The sequence below is a fragment of the Ictalurus furcatus genome, chromosome 2, assembly GCF_023375685.1.
Source record: "Ictalurus furcatus strain D&B chromosome 2, Billie_1.0, whole genome shotgun sequence".
NCBI lineage: Eukaryota > Metazoa > Chordata > Actinopteri > Siluriformes > Ictaluridae > Ictalurus > Ictalurus furcatus.
Window position 1 is genome coordinate 26358049 of NC_071256.1, and position 22063 is coordinate 26380111.

General features: G+C 41.6%; 1 protein-coding gene and 1 non-coding gene across 5 annotated transcripts; both read right to left on the reverse strand.

The window, feature by feature from the left end:
• Positions 1–913: 913 nt before the first annotated feature.
• tnpo2a (transportin 2a) lies at positions 914–21635 on the reverse strand. Of its 4 annotated transcripts, none has more exons than XM_053611445.1 (26): positions 21477–21635; positions 19221–19320; positions 17716–17791; positions 17365–17514; positions 16948–17054; positions 16141–16274; positions 15953–16034; positions 15736–15858; positions 15533–15651; positions 12987–13047; positions 12294–12465; positions 11657–11809; positions 11263–11488; positions 9062–9233; positions 8835–8921; positions 8621–8728; positions 4752–4910; positions 4065–4152; positions 3846–3944; positions 2883–2918; positions 2629–2724; positions 2431–2506; positions 2222–2321; positions 1852–1926; positions 1606–1749; positions 914–1034 (listed from the first exon to the last, which is right to left on the reverse strand). In XM_053611445.1, exons 2-25 carry the CDS (start codon positions 19317–19319, stop codon positions 1642–1644), a joined length of 2706 nt encoding a protein of 901 aa, XP_053467420.1. In that variant the 5' UTR covers position 19320; positions 21477–21635; the 3' UTR covers positions 914–1034; positions 1606–1641. The 4 variants fall into 4 exon arrangements, with proteins under 4 accessions (XP_053467420.1, XP_053467426.1, XP_053467435.1 ...); XM_053611451.1 differs by lacking the exon at positions 21477–21635 and adding an exon at positions 21287–21435; XM_053611460.1 differs by lacking the exon at positions 2883–2918.
• On the reverse strand, positions 12862–12929 carry LOC128604589 (small nucleolar RNA SNORD41). Its single transcript, XR_008385208.1, has one exon. It is a non-coding gene; the product is annotated as a small nucleolar RNA SNORD41 (small nucleolar RNA).
• Positions 21636–22063: the final 428 nt, after the last annotated feature.

Here is a 22063-nt window from a genome sequence, read left to right on the forward strand (position 1 = left end):
AGAAGCTCCGAATTAAAAAGAAATTTAAAAAAAAAAAAAGACAAAAGAAAACCTTAAAATAAACAATAACCTGTCACCTGCACATTGCACTGGTTTCTCCAAGGGTCCAGAGTCATGCAAACCTTTATCATTCCCTTATCTAAGCAAGCATAAGAAAGGAAAAAAAAAAAAGGAAACAAAAAAAAAACAAAAAAAAAACATTGAGCACTAGAATTACAGTTCCTGAAGGTTGTTCTGGTTACAGCAGAATTAAAAGGTCAACACGAAACATTTTGCCGAGGAGAATAATGAACCTTAAGTGCCAGCTGCAAAGTGGTTACAACGACAACGGCCTGGAAATATGCAAAACAGCCTGAAAGCGAGACAATATGCACTGTACTTACTGGTAATGATCACATATTTTAAAAAGGTGCTAGTACTTATCTCCCTATTGTTATAAATATCTCGTGCCTTACCTCTAGCCAACAATCCCTGTGGTTAAAAGTCATTTTAGTATTGACGTAGTCAACCAATACCGTTTAAGATATTGTAGTTTTCTTATGTATGCATTACAGAAATACCACCCGGGCAACAGGTCGCCTTAAGCTTGTCTAACGAGTGTGCCGGTCTACTGAATGCGCTTGTGTGCTATAGGCGTCTAGCTGAGGTGCCAGGGCTTAGACTAGACTGTACTATTGGTGGGTGCATTGGTGCCACCCAGCCTCCCCCCTCCCGAAAGTGCTCTCCCGCAGCAGAAGAGAGCAGTGGAGTTATCAGGTGGCAAGCCCTGCCTACGAGTTCCCTCCCTCCCTCTATCCCAGCCTAGATCCCCTTTTGCTTCCATTTTTATTTAAAATTCCTACTCTGAGCACGGGACGCTAAACCGCAGCGTTTGATGCAGAGGTTGGCTCCCCTAACCCCCTCCCACCCTTCCCACCCTCCCTCACACAGACACAGGGTGCAGGGATGATCGTCGCGCCAGCCTCCCCCCTCCAGTAGCAGGGCAATACACACACATGGATGAGTTCCCCCAGTGACCCTCCCGGAGATTCAACCTGGAGAAAGGATGGAAATATAAAAATTATGCAATTACTGGCTCAAGATATTCTCCTATCCACTAAGGCATGAGAAGAAAAAGAAAAAAAGCCCATATGCAATTTATATCTAGGACCTACACCACTCTAGAATAACATTAAATCAAAAGGCCTATAATAAAATAGAAGCAATGATAATGAGTGTGTTCACTCCAACCACAGACACTTACTCCAGGATATGTTTTGTAAATAAAAAAGGAAATAACAGCTACATTAATGTTCAATTAAGGTCACTGATCAACAATTGGGGTGAAGCCTGCCAGTCGAAACTGCTTGCTCAAAAGTGAAAATAACCAAGTCACTTTGAATGCATTTGAATGCCCGCTTTGCTCCAAATGTCCAGAACAAAACAGACTTCACTCAACCCAACACACAATTCTGTGCAAATGGCTTCAGGGCCACAAAAATATCATGTCTAGACACCTAAATGCAGCATCTCTTCCTAGAACAAGGATTATGCATTACTGAATGCTGCTATATACACCGACATTTAATAAAGCCTGAGGCAAATATGAACATGGAAATTCTGTACCTAACAGGCGTGTCCTGTGTCAGTGAGGAGGGGCGTCTAAACGCCATAGCAGGCCGACAGCCGCTCCTTCAGCTGTGGGGGGAACTGCTCACAGAACTGCTGCCAGTTCTCCTCTCCAACCTGGTCCTTAAAGCCATGCAAGATCTGCAACAGATCGCATTAATGTTAACATTCAGCGACTCTTTCGCTTTCCTTAGCGGAGAAAGATTTTTAAAAAACGGGCCATGATTTTTTTTTTATGGTTACCTTGTAAAACATGTCTCTCAGGTCTTCTTTTGGGTTCACCCAAGATGCCACAGCATCGCAGAAGAAAATGAAGTCCTGTATCAAACACATACAGTGGGTTACCAAACAGAATAAGTAAGAAAACTTTATTCATTTGCCACCAACGATGCACAGGCAAGCTTCTGAAGTGTTATTGCCGATTGTGGAGCAATGTTTCGCATGGTCTATGACACACAGACAAGGCAAACATTACAATAATACGTCAAATATTATGAGGTCCAAGAATTGAAGACAGATACAGTATAACTGAGAGCAGAAACACAAGCAAGAACAAGACATGTATATGTTTTTTTTGCTTAAAATGAATGGAAAGTAAGAACTGCTCAATTACCTGCACCACACCTCCAGGATTTACCCCAATCATTAAACAGATGCCTCTGAAAGCAGAATCTTTCTCCTCATTATCCCTGATGTTTCTGAGCGACTGACACCTGAATTAGAGAAAAACACAAAACCTTCAATAACTTCAGCTGTGAAAAACTGCATTTTAAATCAGGATCAAAACAAATCAAATGTCTGTTTAGTGGGACTCAAACTCACCAAGGTCGTATGAACTGAGGCAGCATAGGTGCCACCTCCTGAGGACAAACGTATCCCAGCCGACCAATCGTAATGGCTATTTCAGGACAGAAAGAAAAGCGTAACATGAAATTTCACAACACTTTTTTTTTTCCACAGTTCAATATAAAAGGTCAGTGTGTTGCAGAAGGAAACCTGAAGTCACACTAACTGTCACACCTGTGTTTTCCAGCAGAGTCTTGGGGGTATTGGGTCTATTTATAATCTCCACCAGGTTGTTAAGCACCAGCCCCACATATGGCTCCATCTCTGCACCTGAGACCGCAAGAGAATACATCTCTGAGCAACAATAAACCGGGACAAGAGGAGAACATCCAACCAGTAGAGTATCACTAGTCACTGTGGAAAACCATTTCAGATAAAGTAAAGCAGTCCGTTTTCACATAAAACGATCAGCTTCCTTCCTATCTCACCTGTACAATCACCTTCCTGCTTCCTGTCACCTGAGCCTGTAGAGACACCAAACACTGTCACTATCCTGCCTGCAGCCTAGCATGCAAAAACGAATGCACACAAACACACACACACGATGCCCAGCAGTAGGACTAAAACAAGAATACACAGGACTAAGAGTACACACAAACCCAAGCTGTCTTAGCATCTTTCTCAAAAACTAACCACAAATTTATTTTAAGCCTTTAAAAAGAAATACACTCGCTGGCCACATTAATAGGAACACATGCACATCTATTAAAATCATTTCATACCAATCATGTGCCAGAAGTGCAATGCATGAAAACATACAGATACAGGTCAGGAGCTTCAAGTAATGGTCACATCAAACATCAGAATGGGGAGGAAAAATATACGATTAGGATTGGCTGACTGGAGAATCACATGAATAAGCAGGGCTACTGGTGTTCCTATTGAAGTGGCAGCTTTTTCAATTTATTCTCCACCTACTGCATATGGAACATGTGTGTGATTACCACAGACAAGAACTGGCAATTGCTGAGAAAAGAACCAAAATCTTACTTTTGTAAAAAAGTGAGACTTCATGAGATTTAGTCAAAGGCGTGTGAAAAGATTTGGTGCTTACTACAGAGACTTACTAATTTTCAGAGGGAAACATTTGTGGTGGTTTAACCAACAAAAGTCATCTAGCATAAAGCTTCTGCCTGGTCATAAATGAATACAAAAAAATAGATTTTTACCAGGATACTCCAGTGTGGAAAGAGTACAGCTTTCTCCCATACCAGTTTTCTCCCAAGACTAAATTAACAATTAGGCTTAAATTGTTATTATATAAATTTAGCAGGAGATGGGATTTCCATTCTTGTCTCAGGGAAATTTACATTTTGTTTCATGGTAACCACACATATTGCAGATATGTGGTGGATGGAGGGAGTATTCTTTTACCAGACAACCAAACTCACCCATCTGTATGGAGATCTCCCCAATGGCCCAGGTGGCATTATTACACACTGAAATGAACTCTGGGTTCAGGTTTAGTCCCAGAATTGGCATGAACTCAGCTGCCGAGCACACACACACACACAGAGACAATTAGTACATCATGTTCACTGAACACCTATTACACTCTGCACAGGGGTGAGTTCTAACGTTAGGACAGCAATTTCCAGAGCAGGACTCACAGATGCAGGGTTTAACATGAAGGAAGCAGGCCTTGGTCAGGTCTCCCAAGAGAGCAAATGAGCTCTGCCTCACCTCCGGCATAGTGTCCTACACAGAAAAAGGTTTTAGCCTAAGGAACATGTACATCAGTTTCCGCGAAAATATTTGGTGCCGGCCAACATGTCCAGGAATGATAAAGTTTACAGGACAAACTGGAAAAAACCTGTGTTTATTCTGCACTGTAACGTTTTGGACTATGCATAGTATATGCAATTGTGGCAGCGAGGGCATGGCCGAGCATCAGCTGTGGATGGAGAGGACACGGGCCGAATCAGCAGGTGATTCTGACCTGTGTTGGATTAGCCCAAGTTTACTTGTGTGCGTTTGTGCTTCCCGTAACGAACAAGACAACCAGCGTGTGTGTGGTTGAATGAAGCGAGTAAATCAGAGTGCACATTACAGGAGAAGCTTATGGGGAAATTTTTTTTTTTGCTCAGACACAGACCTTATCTTAGTGTACAATTGAAAATGTACTTTGTCTAACGTATGCCTATTAATATTAATATTTTTACTGGACATTGTGTCAGCTATTAATTTTAACATTTAGAATTTGTATCGCTCAAAATTCCGTTAGCTGGTATTTACCAGCTAACGGAAACTCCAATATATATTTGTGTTCCATGCACAAGGTTTTGCCACTTGTGTACCTGCATGCACTGGAAGAGGAGGGTCATGATGTTGCTGCGAGCCACCAGTCTCTCAACATGGCCTCCAAGGCCCTCGGCCAGGCCGCTCAGGAGATCCAGAGCCACAATCATGAAGTCCTTATCAGGAGCCTCGTACTGCTCTGGGTGCTGGTTATACATCTATAAGGACAAGGGACAGATCAGGAAGTGCAGCAAGAACACACATCTGTTTTACTTGTTAAGGTCACAAAAGCAAACAGTGGTAAGCAACTGTCAAAAATGGCATCATAATGCTCGATATTTTGATACATTAAGTAATATACAGGAAAATACAGTCATGTGAAAAATATGTACACCCTATAGAAGCTGCTGGATTTTGACATGCTAACATTTGATCAACTTTGAATCAGTGCCTATTAATAAAGTCGATAGAAAGATAGCTAGATATGTCAATCATTTAATCAACAAAAATATTAATAGCGGTGATACTCTTCAGTGGAAAAAGTACACCCTTGGCCTCAGAAGCCAATATTGCCCCCTTTAGTAGAAATAACTTCTTGTAGGCGTTTTGCATAATTGTCCACCAGGCTTGTTGGAATTTTTGACCACTCTTCCATGCAATGTTCTTTCAACTGCAATTTGTCTGAGGATTTTCTTGCCTGTACATTTCAATGGGATTCAAATCCAGGCTTTGACTAGGCCATTCTATAACCATCCATTTCCTCATGATCCATTCCTTGGTGGATTTGCTAGTATGCTTAGGATCACTGTCCTGTTGAAAGGTCCACTTTCGCACAGATGGCCTCACATTATCTTCAAGCACTATTTGATATGATGCAGAATTCATAGTTGAATCAACGAATGCAAGCTGTCCAGTCCCTGAGGCAGCAAAGCAACCCCAAACCATAACATTTCCACCACCGTGCTTCACAGTTGGTATGAGGTGCTTCTCCTGAAAAGCTGTCTTTGGTCTGTGCCAAACATGTCTGCTGTTACTGTGGCCAAACAACTCCATCTTTGATTCATTTATCCAGAGCACATTATTCCAAAAGGCCTGGTCTTTTCCTATATGCTCATTGGTAAACTGTAGTCTTGCAAATGGCACACCTCCCATGCAGGTTAAATTTGTGCAATCTCTTTGATTGCAGACGCATGCACTTTGACACCAACAGCTGCAAAACTTACTAGCAGATCCTGTAATTCAATTGTGAGGTTCCTGGAGATGTCTTTTTGCATCAGATGGTCTGCTCTTGGTCTGAATTTGCTGGGACGGCCAGTCCTGGGACAATTGGCAGTCGTTTGAAATCTGCGCCACTTGTAGATTATTTTCCTTACAGTGGAATGATGTATTTCAAATAATTTGGAGATCTTATTAAATCCCTTGCCAGACTCAGGTAACCACAACCTTTTTTCTGAAGTCCTTACAGAACTCTATAGATCTTGGCACGATGACTCCACACACCTCAATAACAAAGGGAACACCTGATACTAGATATGAGAAGGGTATAAATAAGGCTCCCTAAACAGGTTCTAATCACTGGCACCCAATCACCTGATTCTAATTTTATGTATTTGAAGTTGTGAAATGTATGGGTGTACTTCCTTTTTCTAAGTGACTGATCTAATTTGTTAATTTAAATTGTGAAAAATGTCATTTACGAAATGTCAGTTTTGTGCGTCATTTGATAGAGTGTATCGCCTTTATTAATAGGCAATGTTTCAAAGAGAATTAAATGTTTGTGTTAAAAAAAAGCCAAACATTTCCAGGAGATGTACTTCTTTTTTAACATTACTTTGTAATTTATATATTACCTTTAAAAAAAAAAAAATGATTGAACACTGTACATTAAACATGTGATACAGAAATATTTTAACATCCATCCAATTACTTTTAATGGAGTTGGTCAATTTCCCACCCTCCTTGTAAACCAGGAATCCCCCATGTTCTGCTAGCCGTTCATTGTAAACATGACTATCCTGTTTCCTTTGCAACGCTATTTGGTTCTTCTGTATAGCAAACTTGGTTTTGAGAAATGTAATATATAAATTGAACTTACAGTTTTACCAGTACCCGTGATATCTGACAAGTGTGCTGCAGTGCAATTTATCACATTAATAGTTCCCCTTTTCTATGACCAGCAATAATAACATTATCCGTATACCAGTATTTCTAGTTGCTATAGTAGCAGTGAAATTAAATGGAAACAAAATATGGAACACACTAGGAACTTTGTAACCACAGAATTAATGACAGAATAATCTTCTGACCGGTCAATATACAGTATCTCACAAAAGTGAGTAGTGGGTGTACAACTTATGTAACAGTGTAAATTTGCTGTCCCCTCAAAATAACTCAACACACAGCCATTAATGTCTAAACCGCTGGCAACAAAAGTGAGTACACCCCTAAGTGAAAATGTCCAAATTGGGCCCAATTAGCCATTTTCCCTCCCCGGTGTCATGTGACTTGTTAGTGTTACAAGGTCTCAGGTGTAAATGGGGAGCAGGTGTGCTAAATTGGGTGTCATCGCTCTCTCACACATTCATACTGGTCACTGGAAGTTCAAAATGGCACCTCATGGCAAAGAACTCTCTGTGGATCTGAAAAAAAGAATTGTTGCTCTACATAAAGATGGCCTAGGCTACAAGAAGATTGCCAAGACCCTAACACTGAGCTGCAGCACGGTGGCCAAGACCATACAGCAGTTTAATAGGACAGGTTCCACTCAGAACAGGCCTCGCCATGGTCGACCAAAGATGATGAGTGCAGGGGCTCAGCGTCATATCCAGAGGTTGTCTTTGGGAAATAGATGAGAGTGCTGCCAGCATTGCTGCAGAGGTTGAAGGGGTGGGAGGTCAGCCTGTCAGTGCTCAGACCATATGCCGCATACTGCATCAAATTGGTCTGCATGGCTGTCGTCCCAGAAGGAAGCCTCTTCTAAAGATGATGCACAAGAAAGCCCGCAAACAGTTTGCTGAAGACAAGCAGACTAAGGACATGGATTACTGGAACCATGTCCTGTGGTCTGATGAGACCAAGATAAACTTATTTGGTTCAGATGGTGTCAAGCGTGTATGGCGGCAACCAGGTGAGGAGTACAAAGACAAGTGTCTCTTGCCTACAGTCAAGCATGGTGGTGGGAGTGTCATGGTCTGGGGCTGCATGAGTGCTGCCGGCACTGGGGAGCTACAGTTCATTGAGGGAACCATGAATGCCAACATGTACTGTGACATACTGAAGCAGAACATGATCCCCTCCCTTCGGAGACTGGGCCACAGGGCAGTATTCCAGCATGATAACGACCCCAAACACACCTCCAAGACGACCACTGCCTTGCTAAAGAAGCTGAGGGTGAAGGTGATGGACTGGCCAAGAATGTCTCCAGACCTAAACCCTATTGAGCATCTGTGGGGCATCCTCAAACAGAAGGTGGAGGAGCACAAGGTCTCCAACATCCACCAGCTCTGTGATGTCGTCATGGAGGAGTGGAAGAGGACTCCAGTGGCAACCTGTGAAGCTCTGGTGAACTCCATGCCCAAGAGGGTTAAGGCAGTGCTGGAAAATAATGGTGGCCACACAAAATATTGACACTTGGGGCCCAATTTAGACATTTTCACTTAGGGGTGTACTCACTTTTGTTGCCAGCGGTTTAGACATTAATGGCTGTGTTGAGTTATTTTGAGGGGACAGCAAATTTACACTGTTACACAAGCTGTACACTCACTACTTTACATTGTAGCAAAGTGTCAGCTCTTCAGTGTTGTCACATGAAGATATAATCAAATATTTACAAAAATGTGAGGGGTGTACTCACTTTTGTGAGATACTGTATATAAAAACATAAATTAGGCAGCATGCATGTGAGTTTTTGCAGTGTATATGCCTTCACCATTGCCTGAGCGAGGGTCTTCTGCACCAAAGTAACACAGCGCTGATACACTGGTTCACAGTAGGGCAGGAAACCACTCTGCAGAGCCGTGGCCACTGATGAGAGACACTAGAGAATGAGAGAGAGAGAATCTCAACAAAAATATTCCCACTGGGCAATACATGGCACTGTTTCATGCAGCATTTAATTCATCATATAATGATGACATCCTCACCTCTAACAAAGGGAACAGATCCTTATCTTCATCTTTCAGCTCATTCCATTTCTGGATGAGAGGGGGCATCAGCTTCTGGATATATTCCTGTTAGAACGTGGAGTAAACATAGCAATACTAAGCAAATGGGAAGCATAAATGATTAGGAATTCAGATATACAAATATGTAGCCCAAGAACAACAGCTTGTTTGGGTATTTTTAATCAGAGTCAGTGCTGAAAACTCACAGGCTGGTTGAGATGATGGCCCACAGAGTCAGCTAGTGTCCCAATGGCATCATACAAGATGAGCAGGTTTTTGTGCTGGTATTTCCCAAAAGCAAAGACCAGTGTGTCCAGAATAAAGCCGAGATAAGGAACAAGCTCTGTGCAAGCCTCCTCCTCAAGAGTCGCAAACGCACTGCGGGGGTGGGGGGGAGGAACGACATGATAGTAAAGCTGGGTTTGTGGGATATAGATTTGTCTCTGGCTTTTTGTAAAAAAATAAAATCAATCAACCTGAATAACAACTCAATAATTGTCTAGTAAATTGAACCCACCAAAATATTTATAATTAATAAATCCATTGCGGGGCACTGTTGAGTCATGCCAATATCAGTTTATATATAAATAGCCATTTTCATTCATTTGTTAAACTTGACCAAGAGCAAAACTGGTTTGAGTTCACAACAGAATTTAACACATCAAAAAAAGTATAGCTGAGGGGCATATGTAATAGAAGACGGGGCTGAAAACACTCGTATAACCCTTTCATTCATTAGTCAGATACAAGAGGACAGGATGAAGTAAACCTCTGGACAGTGCATGCTGAAATCACAAACAACTTCAAACACGCACATTGAATACAGAGATTGAATTTATGTTATAAATAACTAGTTCAAAACATCAAATTATTTTTGTTCTGTGCACAAAACCGGAATATCATACTTGAACAAAACTACCTGAAATGCACAGCATACAGCATATTTGGTTCACATCCTGCAGTTGGGTCAATCGAGGGTCAAATAGCTAATCAAATTTAAAAAGCGCTGGACATTTCTTGAAAGTGACCAGCTGGGTCAGGCAATAATAAAGTAGCTGTTATGGTACGCACTGAGGTGATTTCTGTGTCAACAACTATGAATCCACAACTTATTTAAAAAGTCTTTTTCAAAGTACAACATACAATTTAGCAGGCTCACATACTCAAAACTCTTTAAAAAAAAAAAAAATTAAAATAATAATAATAATAATAAATAAATTCATTAATGAAGGGAAATTCTCTTACATCATGTACTCATATTATGAACTGTTAAGATACCTTGGATACGGGGAATACTGGATTATAGTTTCTGATTGTGCATCTCTGTGCTATCAAATACCTATGATGAATGTATACATTTAATTACCTCTTTAAATAAGCTCATCAACTGCCATCCTTTCTTATAGCTTGCACATGTATTTTCTGTCTCTTGAAAAGACTTATTTTCATAGCGTGCTGTGTGTTTAGTCTATCTGTCTGGCCCCTGCACCAGTAGAAACCGTCCACGCACTGTTTCTTATCAATGTGTATAAATACTCTTGGTTTGCATGAATAAACTCTGATGTCTATTTGAGCATGCATGTGTGTTAGTGTGTGTTCATTTAGGCTCCCCAGATCGATCTGAAACGCTCTGAGGAGAACCACACTTTAAGCACAGAACTAAAAGTTAATAGAAGTAATTGTAGAACATGCTGGAAGGCATGATGGAAGATCTGAAAGGCATAATCTGAGATTCCTGAGATACATAGAAATCTAACAATTAATTAATTAAAATCAAAAGGGGGTGGGGGCACATTTAAATCTCTTATGAATACCCATGTGGGTTTCACTTTCGAATTAGTAGCAATTCAGGGGCAGCAATTGCTTGAATGGTGCCGGTTCCCTATTAACATTGGGTTTAACTCCAAAATATTGCCAAACAGGCACTTTCACATTTCACTTTGAAACCAAATCTTCCACCATCATCTCATCAGTCAGCTCGCCTCACTCATGTGTGCACATGCACATAGACACATAAATGGACAAACAGTTGTGTTAATGTAAAGTTTCATATGTGTTTTATTTTAACGCTCAGTTTGTGGACTTTATTCCAAATAAACTAAAAATAGAAAAGGCTCTGAAAGTCTGCCCCCCCAAATCTGATTAATTGATTATGAAAATAATCGTTAGCCACAGCCCTAGTATATTGTATTAAACAAAACCATGTATTTTTACCATTTACAAAGAAAATGTTTCTATGGTAATTATAGATTAAATCAATTTAATCAGAACCAAAGGTCACTGTGTATGGTAGGAAAAGTTACATCAAGCCTAGACGTCCTTGATCTGAATTTCTCCTAACTAAAACCTTGTTCGACTGAAAGTCAGTTACATAGTTAGTTATTGTTGCCATTTTGCGCACACATACCTGCAGGCAGCCTCCTGCACCCTCTTATTGCCATCAAGAATGCGTTTGAGCAGCTCCGTCATTAATGGTTTGAGATAGGCATCGGGCGGCTGGCTCACTACCCAGTGAGCGTAGCGGCTCAGCGTCCAGCAGGCGATGGAGCGCACCAAAGCTTTCTTGTCACACAGACACTGAATTAGGTGAGGAATCAACTCTGGCAGGTAGGGAACCATTCCCTGGACACATCCTACACAGGGGAGGGCACAACACATCGAACAGTGTGTGGGCAACTCTACTTCAGTCATAAAACATACATGTGCTACAGTTTGAAGATAAAAATGGAAATGACAATGAAGAAAAAAAATAAAATAAAATTCTGCACATTAAATGACTATTAATAGCAGAATTCAAATACCTTCAGCGATGGCCCCTAGGACCAGGATGCCAGACTCCTTGACGACCCAGTCTGGGTGAAACAGCAAGTCTTTCAGCAGAGGGAGCAGATGGGGTAGCAGTTCGTCCCGGAACACGTTCGCCAACACATCCAGTGCTGCAGCTGAGCATTTACCTAAAAATTGAAGGAAGATGCTCTTTTCCTAGGTCCTTCTATCAAACGGTTTTTATATTTTATGTCAACAGTTTTGAATTTGTGCAAACGAAAGCTCTCTACAAAGAACGTTGTAAACAGTATATTATGCATCAATCTGGTGAGTGATCTACGTGTATATGGTGTCTTGTACGTTATTTCAGCTTTAGCCATTACAAGTATAGAGCGCATGGATTGCCCTCAGTGGATCAGACAGTATGAATACTCGAACATCACAGACAGTCATTCTATAGCTTGTCATCACCTCCACTGAAACAAACCAGACCCTCACCATCTCATCTACGTTTTGTCATAATGGCCTTTTCTGTCACAACACACTTACCACCAGTGTGTAACCATCTATTAATTGAAAATGGATGCACTTTAATCTTTCAGGGAAAAATGCAAGGCAGTACAAGCAACAAAACGTAACCCGAGAAGTGTATGAACATATGCAAGCACTTACGCAGATTCCAGTCAGACAGAGTATCGTCGTCATCGTCGTCATCGTCATCAATGTCCTCCCCCTCCTCTCCCTCACCTCCCTCGTGCTGCAGCGTGACTGTGCGAGACTTGTGGAAACGTGGCTTAATGTCTTGCTCGCTGTCCGGAACAGCTTCATCCTCCTCCACGTCACCCTACAAGGTCAACAAAAAAAGTACATTATGACTAGCATGCTTTGCAGTGGACAAAACAATCACCTTTCCTCAAATAACCGAGCTACTGCTTATCTTACTACTTTCTGATCAGTCTGACACAAACATCAGCATGGGAATACATCTATAACAGGACTGAAAGGATTTATTTCAAATGTGTAAATAAAAAGCAAGTTCTAATTTTAACTGCATGTCCATTTCCCAACAAAGCTGCCTGCAATGCATGATAAACGAGTTAAGAGAAATCACACTTTCCACCCACACAGTAAGATCACATTAGCTGTAATACTTAATGGTCTGCTTAAAATGGTGCAGCACAGAAACGGTTCCTTTACCACAAATACAGATATTAAACAATGAACTGCAGACATGAGGCCTCTGGGTCAGACAGTATGAATACATGAAACATCATAGAGTCTCAAGACTGAAGATATCGTCATTCCCATTGACAGGCCATAAACTGGACAAAAGCCTTCAGCAGATAAAAGCAAATGTGTGCTCACCTTCAGCAAGATTATGTCGATTTCAGAGTACTTCATTCCATTTACCAGGATAGGAATCAGTCTAAAAGGAGACAGATTTAAGTGTTGAGCCAGCAGCTGCACATGGGTTCAAAAACTTCATTCATACTCCATCTAACCCCTGATTTGATGTCCAGTTTTACCACAGTGCCTAGCAAAGTTTACAAATAAATGACCAATCAACAGTTCCAGAGATCATTTTTTAAGCGGTCGGTATGTTTTCATTTTAAAACATACACGGTGTGGAAGAGTAAGGACTCAATCACACAATCTGGTGCCACCCAAACAAGCAGGGGTTCCCTTCTGAGTCTGGTTCCTCTCAAGGTTTCTTCCTCATCTCAGGGAGTTTTCCCTGCCACTGTTGCCCATGGCTGGCTCGTTCCCATACAAAATCAATATTTGTATTTCTGTAAAGATGCTTTGTAAATGTGCTATGCAAGATAAATTTAAGTGATTTTTGGCAAGGACAATGCACCTATTTTGTATTAATAACCAGGGTATCTACAGGTATCAGCACTTCAAATTAAATACTTTTTAGTACCATATTCAAGACCTGCACATCACTTCAATCACGCTACACGATGCATCAGCTATAATGGATTGTGTTCATGCATATACATCCCTTTCTGGGTTTACGTAAACTATAGCAGGATAAACTTCTATAGTCGTAGATGGGAGACCAGAGTAAATATCCTTTTTGCGTTACCATTTGCTCCAACAGTGAAAGAAACAGAAATCCTGTATTTCCTTTCCATGACTTTCCAAGAAAGGCAGATGGATTCAGAGGCAGTCAGAAGGAAAAAAAATGTAAAATTTACAATCAGTCCCTCAGCAGCTTTATTAGTAACCCCCTCGCAGCAGCGTTTACTAGTTTTGTTAGTATTTAATGCCAGTTTAATGTAACAAGTAGTGTTACAAATGTACATACATTTTTGCAAAGAAGAAAATATGTCTATTAAAAACCTTTGCTGTTTTGTAATATTACTATTGCACTGAATAACATTTATTTGGGCTACAAATAGTAATATTTCTGACTTAATTCACTTTTATACATTAGACCTTATGGCTGTTATTTTGGTGGAAATACACAGGATGACCTCTGTTGAGTTGGCAAGTTTTTTTTAAATTCACTTCTCATTATCGATCAGGTGAAATGCTGTAAACTTCTGCCCACAAAAACGTCAGATTACGCTAACATAAAACCAGTGAACCTGGCGCATGTCATCAGGTTATAAGCGACTCAAACTCAGCACAGACAGAGATGAAGTTGGTGATGTGCGGCAGTTACTGTGACCCGAGCCGCTCCAAAACACTGATGAGCCACACACACACCGAGTGTAACACAGTCACACAGGTTCTTTACGGTGTCAGTTCAGGTTACATTTTTAAGACCTTTGAAACATGAATTTAAGACATTTTAATGCTTATTAAGGCCTTATTTTTACATGAAGGAATTTAAGACATTAAGACTGTTTAAGGACCCACAGACACCCTAATAACTATGATCTATGATGAAATCTCAATGTAAAAGCCACAAGAAAATGTTGTAAGGAATGTTAAAATAAGCGATCTAGTACTTGTGTCACATGGAGGTTGCCAAAGGCCGAGAGACACCGGGCTGCAGCGGATCAGACAGTATGAATACGTACAGCATCACGAACAGTCAAGGACTCTGATGTCATCATCTCCATGGTGACGGGATGAACGTGTGATCTACACATCATCCGTCTCCACCCAGAATGACTCTCAGCCACTTTCAATGCAAGCAAATTTCTTAGACACACTATCCTAATGGTCCATCAACACAACTTTTAGTTCTTAGTTTGGTATGTTCTGTCTCAAATTAGAGAAACTGGAAAAGAAACTTAATTTCCTCCTGTACTGATTTACAGAAAAAAACTAAAAAAACACAGGAAGCCATGTTTTTGCCAAATGAGCCTTGTGCTTATAAGGAGTTTTTGCCCTCTAAATAAATAAGTGTTCTGCAATTTTACAATCTTTTTACGATTAGTCTAACTTATGGTGCCAATCATACTATGTCCACTTGCAAATTGAGGATAATCTGCCTCACTCATTTTCTTACTGAAACCTCCTCGACAGGTGCCAACATTGCTAACAAGAACATCCTAGCAGGCAAAGAGAAAAACAGAATTGCCCAAAAAACCTAGTTCTATTTTTTTTCCTTAAATGGTTGGCCAAAGATTTTCTACTGGGTGAATTTTATTTATGTTGTTTGGTCAGACTGCTGGTTTAGCTGAACAAGCAGAAAAGCATAGCTTTCTGGTGTGTCCACTATAACTGTAGCAAGAGGTCAAAAAGTGTAAATGTTACAGCCAAACCGTAGATGTTGGTACCTCTGACGGGACACAATTTTCTAGCAGAAATGTCGACAGTACTTCGCCACAAGAGGCTGCATGGCCGCAAGAGAAAAACTAGACAATCAGATATGGATATGGCTTGAATGCCAGGTTGGCTACTTTCTAAATATAGACATTTTGGGCCTATAATATTTCCCACTGTTGACTCACTGAACCAGATGTCCAGACAGAACTTCTTTACAGATGGGCTGCTCAGCCAGAGTGAGCCAAAACTCACAAGCCTCCAGAGCCACATTCTCATCCGGGTCCTGTGTGCGCTGTAGCATGTACTAAAAATGCAAGAAAAGATGCTGATTGGTCATTCCAGTGAGGGTTTCTGGGTGTGTATATTTGATTGGGTAGATGAGACTTACTTGAACAATACTGTGCATGTGTGGGATAAGGCGGTCGATTCGGACCTCAAGCAGCATGACCAGTGCTCGGCAAACGTTCTTCCTCACCTCGGAGTCTTCGTCTGCAGCCAGCGCAAACAGACTCTGTCGCAACACAAAGACAAGTCAGACTTGAAAAACAGCAATGGGTCAAACAACCATTCGCAAACCACAGTAGTACATACGCATCATGAGTTACCTCAATAAAGGTGTCAATATTGTCCATCAGAGCTTGAGCTCGACCAATGATGAACTGGTTCACACAAGCAATAGCATGAGATCTGTATAAACAAAGTTATCTGTTACAAAATATTTCTCTGTGCTATAGTTAGTCCACAGCTCCAGCAGGATATGATGAAACAACCTGGTTAATCTCCTGTGATTTACCTAATCTTGGGACTACAGTGCTTGAAGAACTGCAAGAATTTAGGGATCATGATGTTTAGAGGCCGGTTCAATGCATCACTGTCCAGCAGCTCGGAGGAGTCTTCACATATCTTCTGTAGGGCACCAAATGATCCCTGAACACACAGGATAAAATATAAAACAGAGGCAACCTTTTAGAATAAAACGTTTGATAAAGTGAAGACACTCAGTGCCCACCAATTTTTTTTTTTTTTTTTTTTTTGTATGTTGGATTACACGGAACATCACTGGGTGCGAACACTAAATGCTCCAAAATACTACACTACCTGTGGTCAATAGTGGTATCAAGATTGTTATACATGATTAGTTGTGCACAAAGATAATCTACTGAACATTCACCACCATAAAACATACTATGTAATGTATGGCAACCCATTACTTAATGCCAGTAAACAAGCTACCATGGCTTTAATACAAAGGGGTGTGCATACAGACTTGCTCTATTTAACTGATGGGATTTAGATCCCACCCTTTCTCCGTTTCCAAGAATGGTAATGCCCCAATCAATTGTTTCCTGCCCCAGGGCTTGCTCTGATTAGCTGCTGGCAGCCTGAGATACAGGCATTACAAATATGGAATGCATCCATTTCAAGTATTATAAATACCATTACGGTTAAACACATGACACAGGCTAAAGCTCAGTCAGGGGCATGTGATGAGCATTACAGAAAGCTTTTATACCTCTCAAATTCTACACAAAATGAAGCATTATCTGAATGAGAAATGAAAGATATGATGGATTGGAAGTAAGAAAACATAAGCGCAGACCTCGCAGGTGTTGTAATCTTCTGAGTTGAGCAGGTTGCAGAGCTGAGGCAGCAGCTCGGGCCACGTCTGCAGCTCCCCTTTAGAGGCGATGGTTGTGATCAGGATACCTGCGTGGGAGACACCATTTTCAGCATGGCACCATGTTATGAGCATGGGTTACTAAGAGTTAATAAGAGTCCTTTTTATGACCCTTTTTTGGCCAAATAAATTATTAAGTAGCATATTATGTATCCCTTTAGCAGAGGGAAGCAATTCAATACCAAATCTATATCAAGGCCTTATTTAGTATATGATGGTTCAAATATGGAGAAAACACATTAGTAACACAAAGGAAGCAAGGGTTTTGAGGTGGGGACTCCAGTAGACTGAACAATGACACAAAACACTGAGCTTCATTTTCTAGCACAGAAGACATACCAATCGTAGCACGAATGAGAGGAGATGGGTCCCCAATGTTGCCCAGACATTCCTGCTTGATGAATTCTGCCACTGCTGGAGGGAAGTTCTGGTAGTGAGCCTTTACGTTGTTCTTCAGAATCAGACCGCTGAGCGAACGTGTCGGCTCATCTGTGAGGGGTAAAGAATGCACTGGTAAACCATAAGGAGGACCTAACTAGGAAGCCGGAACACATCAGGGTGACAAACAATAGGAGTAACCAGGAGAATGCTTGAGTTACAGAGGGGGAAAGAAAAAGGAAAGAAAAAAAGTGGTGAAAAAGGAGACTGAAAACAGAAGGAGGAATCAGATCACATCAGATCATAACTTACCCTCAGATTTCAGTCGTGTCAAGACGAAGATGAGATAGTTGTTGAAGTCGGGAAACTGGTTCAGCTGCTCTAGTTTCTGAGGACATGGTTAAGGAAAGGCAGTGTAGAGAATCGATCACGAGCCAAGCACAGTACATCTACTCATCCACCAGTGCACCACCGTAACCGATTGTTAAAAGCCATAATTCACAGAGTAAATATTTGAAACAGGATGTACACTCACTCCCCTGACCGCACAAGGACAAAAGCTTAACACATTAATAAGGAACGGAGATGATGCTAAATAATTACAATAATAAATAACTTGGAGAAAGTGTGTCATACCAAGACCACAAAATTTACACCTGGTTGTAACATGCAAATTGAATATCAGGACTAAATCTGGATAAAATCCATAGGTGTAAGGGTGATCAAGATGAATTTACATAAACAAATTTAAATCCAATCCCTTAAACCACTTCAGCATTTTAGTATAAAAAGCATGAGAGTCCCTAAACCACATTTGAAAACCCCTCTGAATACATTATTCCACAACGGTCTATGATTGTCGAAGCTGGCAGGATGCAAATTCGAGATTTTTTATGTCTGTCATGAACCAGGAAAAAGGAACATCACAGAAGTTTGTGGTAAAGTCTTGAGTCGATTTGCATATTGCCACAGAGAATGGATTTCAGTCAAGGTGCAAACCTGGTCAAAACAATCCCACTTCCTTATTGTCTTATCTATTGCTTTGGGGGGTTTTTTCTTCTGAAAAAGTGTAACAGCAACTCTTTCCTGGTAATGCCCAGTGGAAAGAGCCAGTGTATAATATAGGGGCAATGGCGAAGATTTCTGACCATATGAACACTGTGCACGCTACCAGACACAGTATGATTAAGCCATTTCCACCAAGGGCTCTGATATACGATGTAGAAGATCATGTTTGTGACCTCTATGAAAAAAGTCAGCAGTTTGTTGGCATGTGTTTTGGCTGCGACTGGTGGTGTTCTCTCCCCACACAAAAATAAAATAAATCAAGTCTAGCTAGAGTCTATTTTCTCTCAGTATGTTTAACTGTGAGGAGACTGGGTTGTGCTAGCAGGAGAATTATATAATATATATTTTTAAATCATGAACAGGAATACTAATCAACCTAGTAAAAACTGCTCTGTCTGAGCAAAAGCACCTCAGCTGATGTGTGTAGTGCTGCAAGCTGTGGGATTCAGAAAGTGTAGATTACAGCATCAAGGTACATCACTGTGAACTGCATTATGTTTGTCAAACCCAGAATGAACCTTTTGTTTTTGTAGAAGTCAGTTGGTAGTAGAATTTGCTCTTTTTCTCTAGATCTTGAACCTAATTGTCAAATCAGGAAACACCTGCACGTTAACAGCCCAGACTGCTTGTCCTGGGCTGCATATTAACCAACGCTGGACCTTATTTACGCTGTGTGTGAGACAGAGCCACTTGAGCATTTAACAACTTCAAGCTCCAGACAAGAAAAGGCTTTTCAGTGAGTAGGATACTTGCTGCACAGCTCTCTGTGTGGCTGTGTTCGGGGACTGGGAATCTTTCAGGAGCTGAAGGACCTGCTGGAGTCCTTGTTCATCTGGCTGCCACTCCATCCTACACAAACACACAGCACCAGACAGACAGACCTTTAACCCTCCTATTATGTTGCAGAAAAAAAATAAATAAAATGTTACATCCATTATGCTATGGGTCAAAATGACTCAGTTTAAATACACACAAAAAGAGCAAAGAACAACTTAAAAACAGTAAACCTTTATTATGGCTTGTCCGAGACAAGCCGTAAGAAGAAACATTTGCATACAAGTTCATGACCCTAAATGAGGACAGTCACATCACATATACATATGCACAGTGAAATTCTTTTCTTCGCATACCCCAGCATGTAAGGAGGTTGGGGTCAGAACGCTGGGTCAGCCATGAGGGTGATCTGCACTTATATAGCGCTTTACACTGTGTCTCAGTCACTCATTCTTACACCCCCCCCCCCCCCCCCAGTGGTAGCAGAGCTGCCATGCAGGGCGCTAACTTGCCATCGGGAGCAACTTGGGGGCCAGTGTCTTGCCCAAGGACACTTCGGGCCGAATCGAACCACCAACCCTACGATTAGTGGAGCCACCCCGATACAACACCCCTGCAGCAGAGAGGGTTAAGGGCCTTGTTCAAGGGCCCAACATTGGCAGATTGGCAGTGCTGTGGCTTGAACCCACGACCTTCTGATCAGTAACCCAGAGCCTTAACCATTAAACCAGCACTACCCCCGACCCTTAAGCAGTATTTCAGACATCTCAAATGTGGAAATGGGTCGAACTGACCCATAAAATAACAGGAGGGTTAAACAGTTTCCCAACTCTGGAGTTATCTGAAGCCTGTCCTATACATCTGAGGCCATTCCCTCATCCCAACACACCCAGTTCATTTTACATTACATTTTCCTCTCATTTGGTTTATTCAAAGTGACGCCAGTGGGGTGAGGATTAAAAGTCTGCCTCACTGATCCAAGATCTGAATTAAAAACCTTCTGAACACAGACCTATACCCTTAACCTGAGCCACTGCTTGGTGATTCAGCTACTCAGTAATGGCCAGTCCATACTCCAGGCTGAAGTGTCTGTTAGAGCAGAAAAACACTGAACCCTGCAAAAACCATCAGCAACTGTGACCTAAAGGAACAGATCAAATCCACACGACTTAAAAATTATAACGACGACAGTTTAACGGCGATCTCACAGCAAACCTGAGCGGGTGAACCGTGATTTCAGCGTACATTAATAATTTACTAACGTGGTCGATGTTAATTACGATAAAGGCCTCGAGACGTGCAGTAAACGAGGCTGAATATAAACACACACAGCTCTTTAAGGATGGATGTGGTCAGTGCACATGCGGCTGCTCCTGATTTATTCACCGCTGGAGGATTTTGGGATAAACTCAGTGTGCCAGACTGACTTTAATCCCCGAATAACAACAGCGTGATTCCGCCTGTTTAACGGATACCAACTGTTAGCTTTAGCCTCATTTCATTTCCTTCCTCAACACCAAGCCTAGTGTTAGAGGACTGCTATGATCTCAGAAGCACACAGCTAGCGGCTAATTACTGACCACTAGCTTACTGAAGTGATCTGAAAAGCTGACATATCAGGCTGCTTTTAAGTCCTGAACACTGAACTCTTAGGAGGAGAGCTAGCTAGGCTAACTAGCTACTGCTTTTAACTAGCTAGCAGAGCTGAGGTCAGAAGAGTTTCTTGTTAGTTAGCCGGCTGGCTGAATAGAGCGGCACGTTTCTGTCAATTCAGCTCGTTATTACACGATATTAACCACTGTCTGTAAGTGTAGCCGCTAGCTTGGTGTAGCAGCGCTAGTTAGCATGTTAGCTCCAGCAGAGCGGCCTCGCAGTCCAGAGGAGACCATGTGGAGGGAGCTCGCGCCTCGCCAGGAGCACTAGGCCAACTTACTTAAAGCGGGCTGCTGGAGGAGGAACTCAACTCCTTCCAAATTTACCGACAGGTTTAATTCAGCCAGCTGAACGCCTCGAATAATTATTTATTTCCTCAAACACACACCGCGCTGTTGCAGAATGAAGCCCAGGCGAGACGGGGTAAATCCTGTTAGCTTCGCCGCTAACCGTCTTCGGTTACAAAGCTGAAGTTCGACTTCACACGACGCCGCTGTTCGCTGCTTCGTTACTCCTTTATCTGCTGCTGAATCAAACGCGTCGATTCTATACACAGAGGTTTATTTAAATGTACTTACAGACACTGTATGCGGAGGCCTGTTGAGCCTAGAAGAACGCATGCAACAGTGTGAATGAGAATGAAGCCGCGCAGCGCTGCAGTCTAAACACGCCGCGCTCACAAAGCCTCCAAGCCGGAAGCGCTTATAGCTTTCTAATGTTCGCTTGCCTTCGTTTTCCAACCCGTATTCTGACAAATCCCGTCTCCTGCGCTCGGATTGGTTATCACATTGAGAAGCATTACGGAGAGCGCGTGAGATGAAATACGGACCAATCATAGTTCGCGAAGAGTATACGTTCGAAAACGGGTAGGGTTTTTAAAAAAAAAAGAAGGAAAAACGCCACGGGTGGGTCCAGGGCAGTGTTGCCAAGTCTGTGTTTTCACCACATAACTGGCTTGGGCTTGTCTTAGAGCAGTGGATCACAAAGTGGGCTCAGTTATTTATTTTTATTAGGTTTAATTAGGTTTACTTACGGCGGTAGAATTCACACCCCACTATTAAGAAAAGTTTTATAATTCCAGTTGAGTTCTTATATTATAGTTATTAGCTTATTTGACTGGTCACTTGAATTGAATGGGTTTAATACAAACCTTAGTGACATAAAA

Bases quoted from the DNA above. Each gene is read 5' to 3' on its own strand.
- tnpo2a (XM_053611445.1), bottom strand. From the start codon at position 19,319: ATGGAGTGGCAGCCAGATGAACAAGGACTCCAGCAGGTCCTTCAGCTC. The intron at 3,945-4,064 runs GTGAGTCCTGCT...TGTGCTCGGCAG, and splicing joins TCATGTTAAACCCTGCATCT to CTGAGTTCATGCCAATTCTG. The intron at 2,919-3,845 runs GTGAGTTTGGTT...GTGTCTCTACAG, and splicing joins GGAGATCTCCATACAGATGG to GCTCAGGTGACAGGAAGCAG.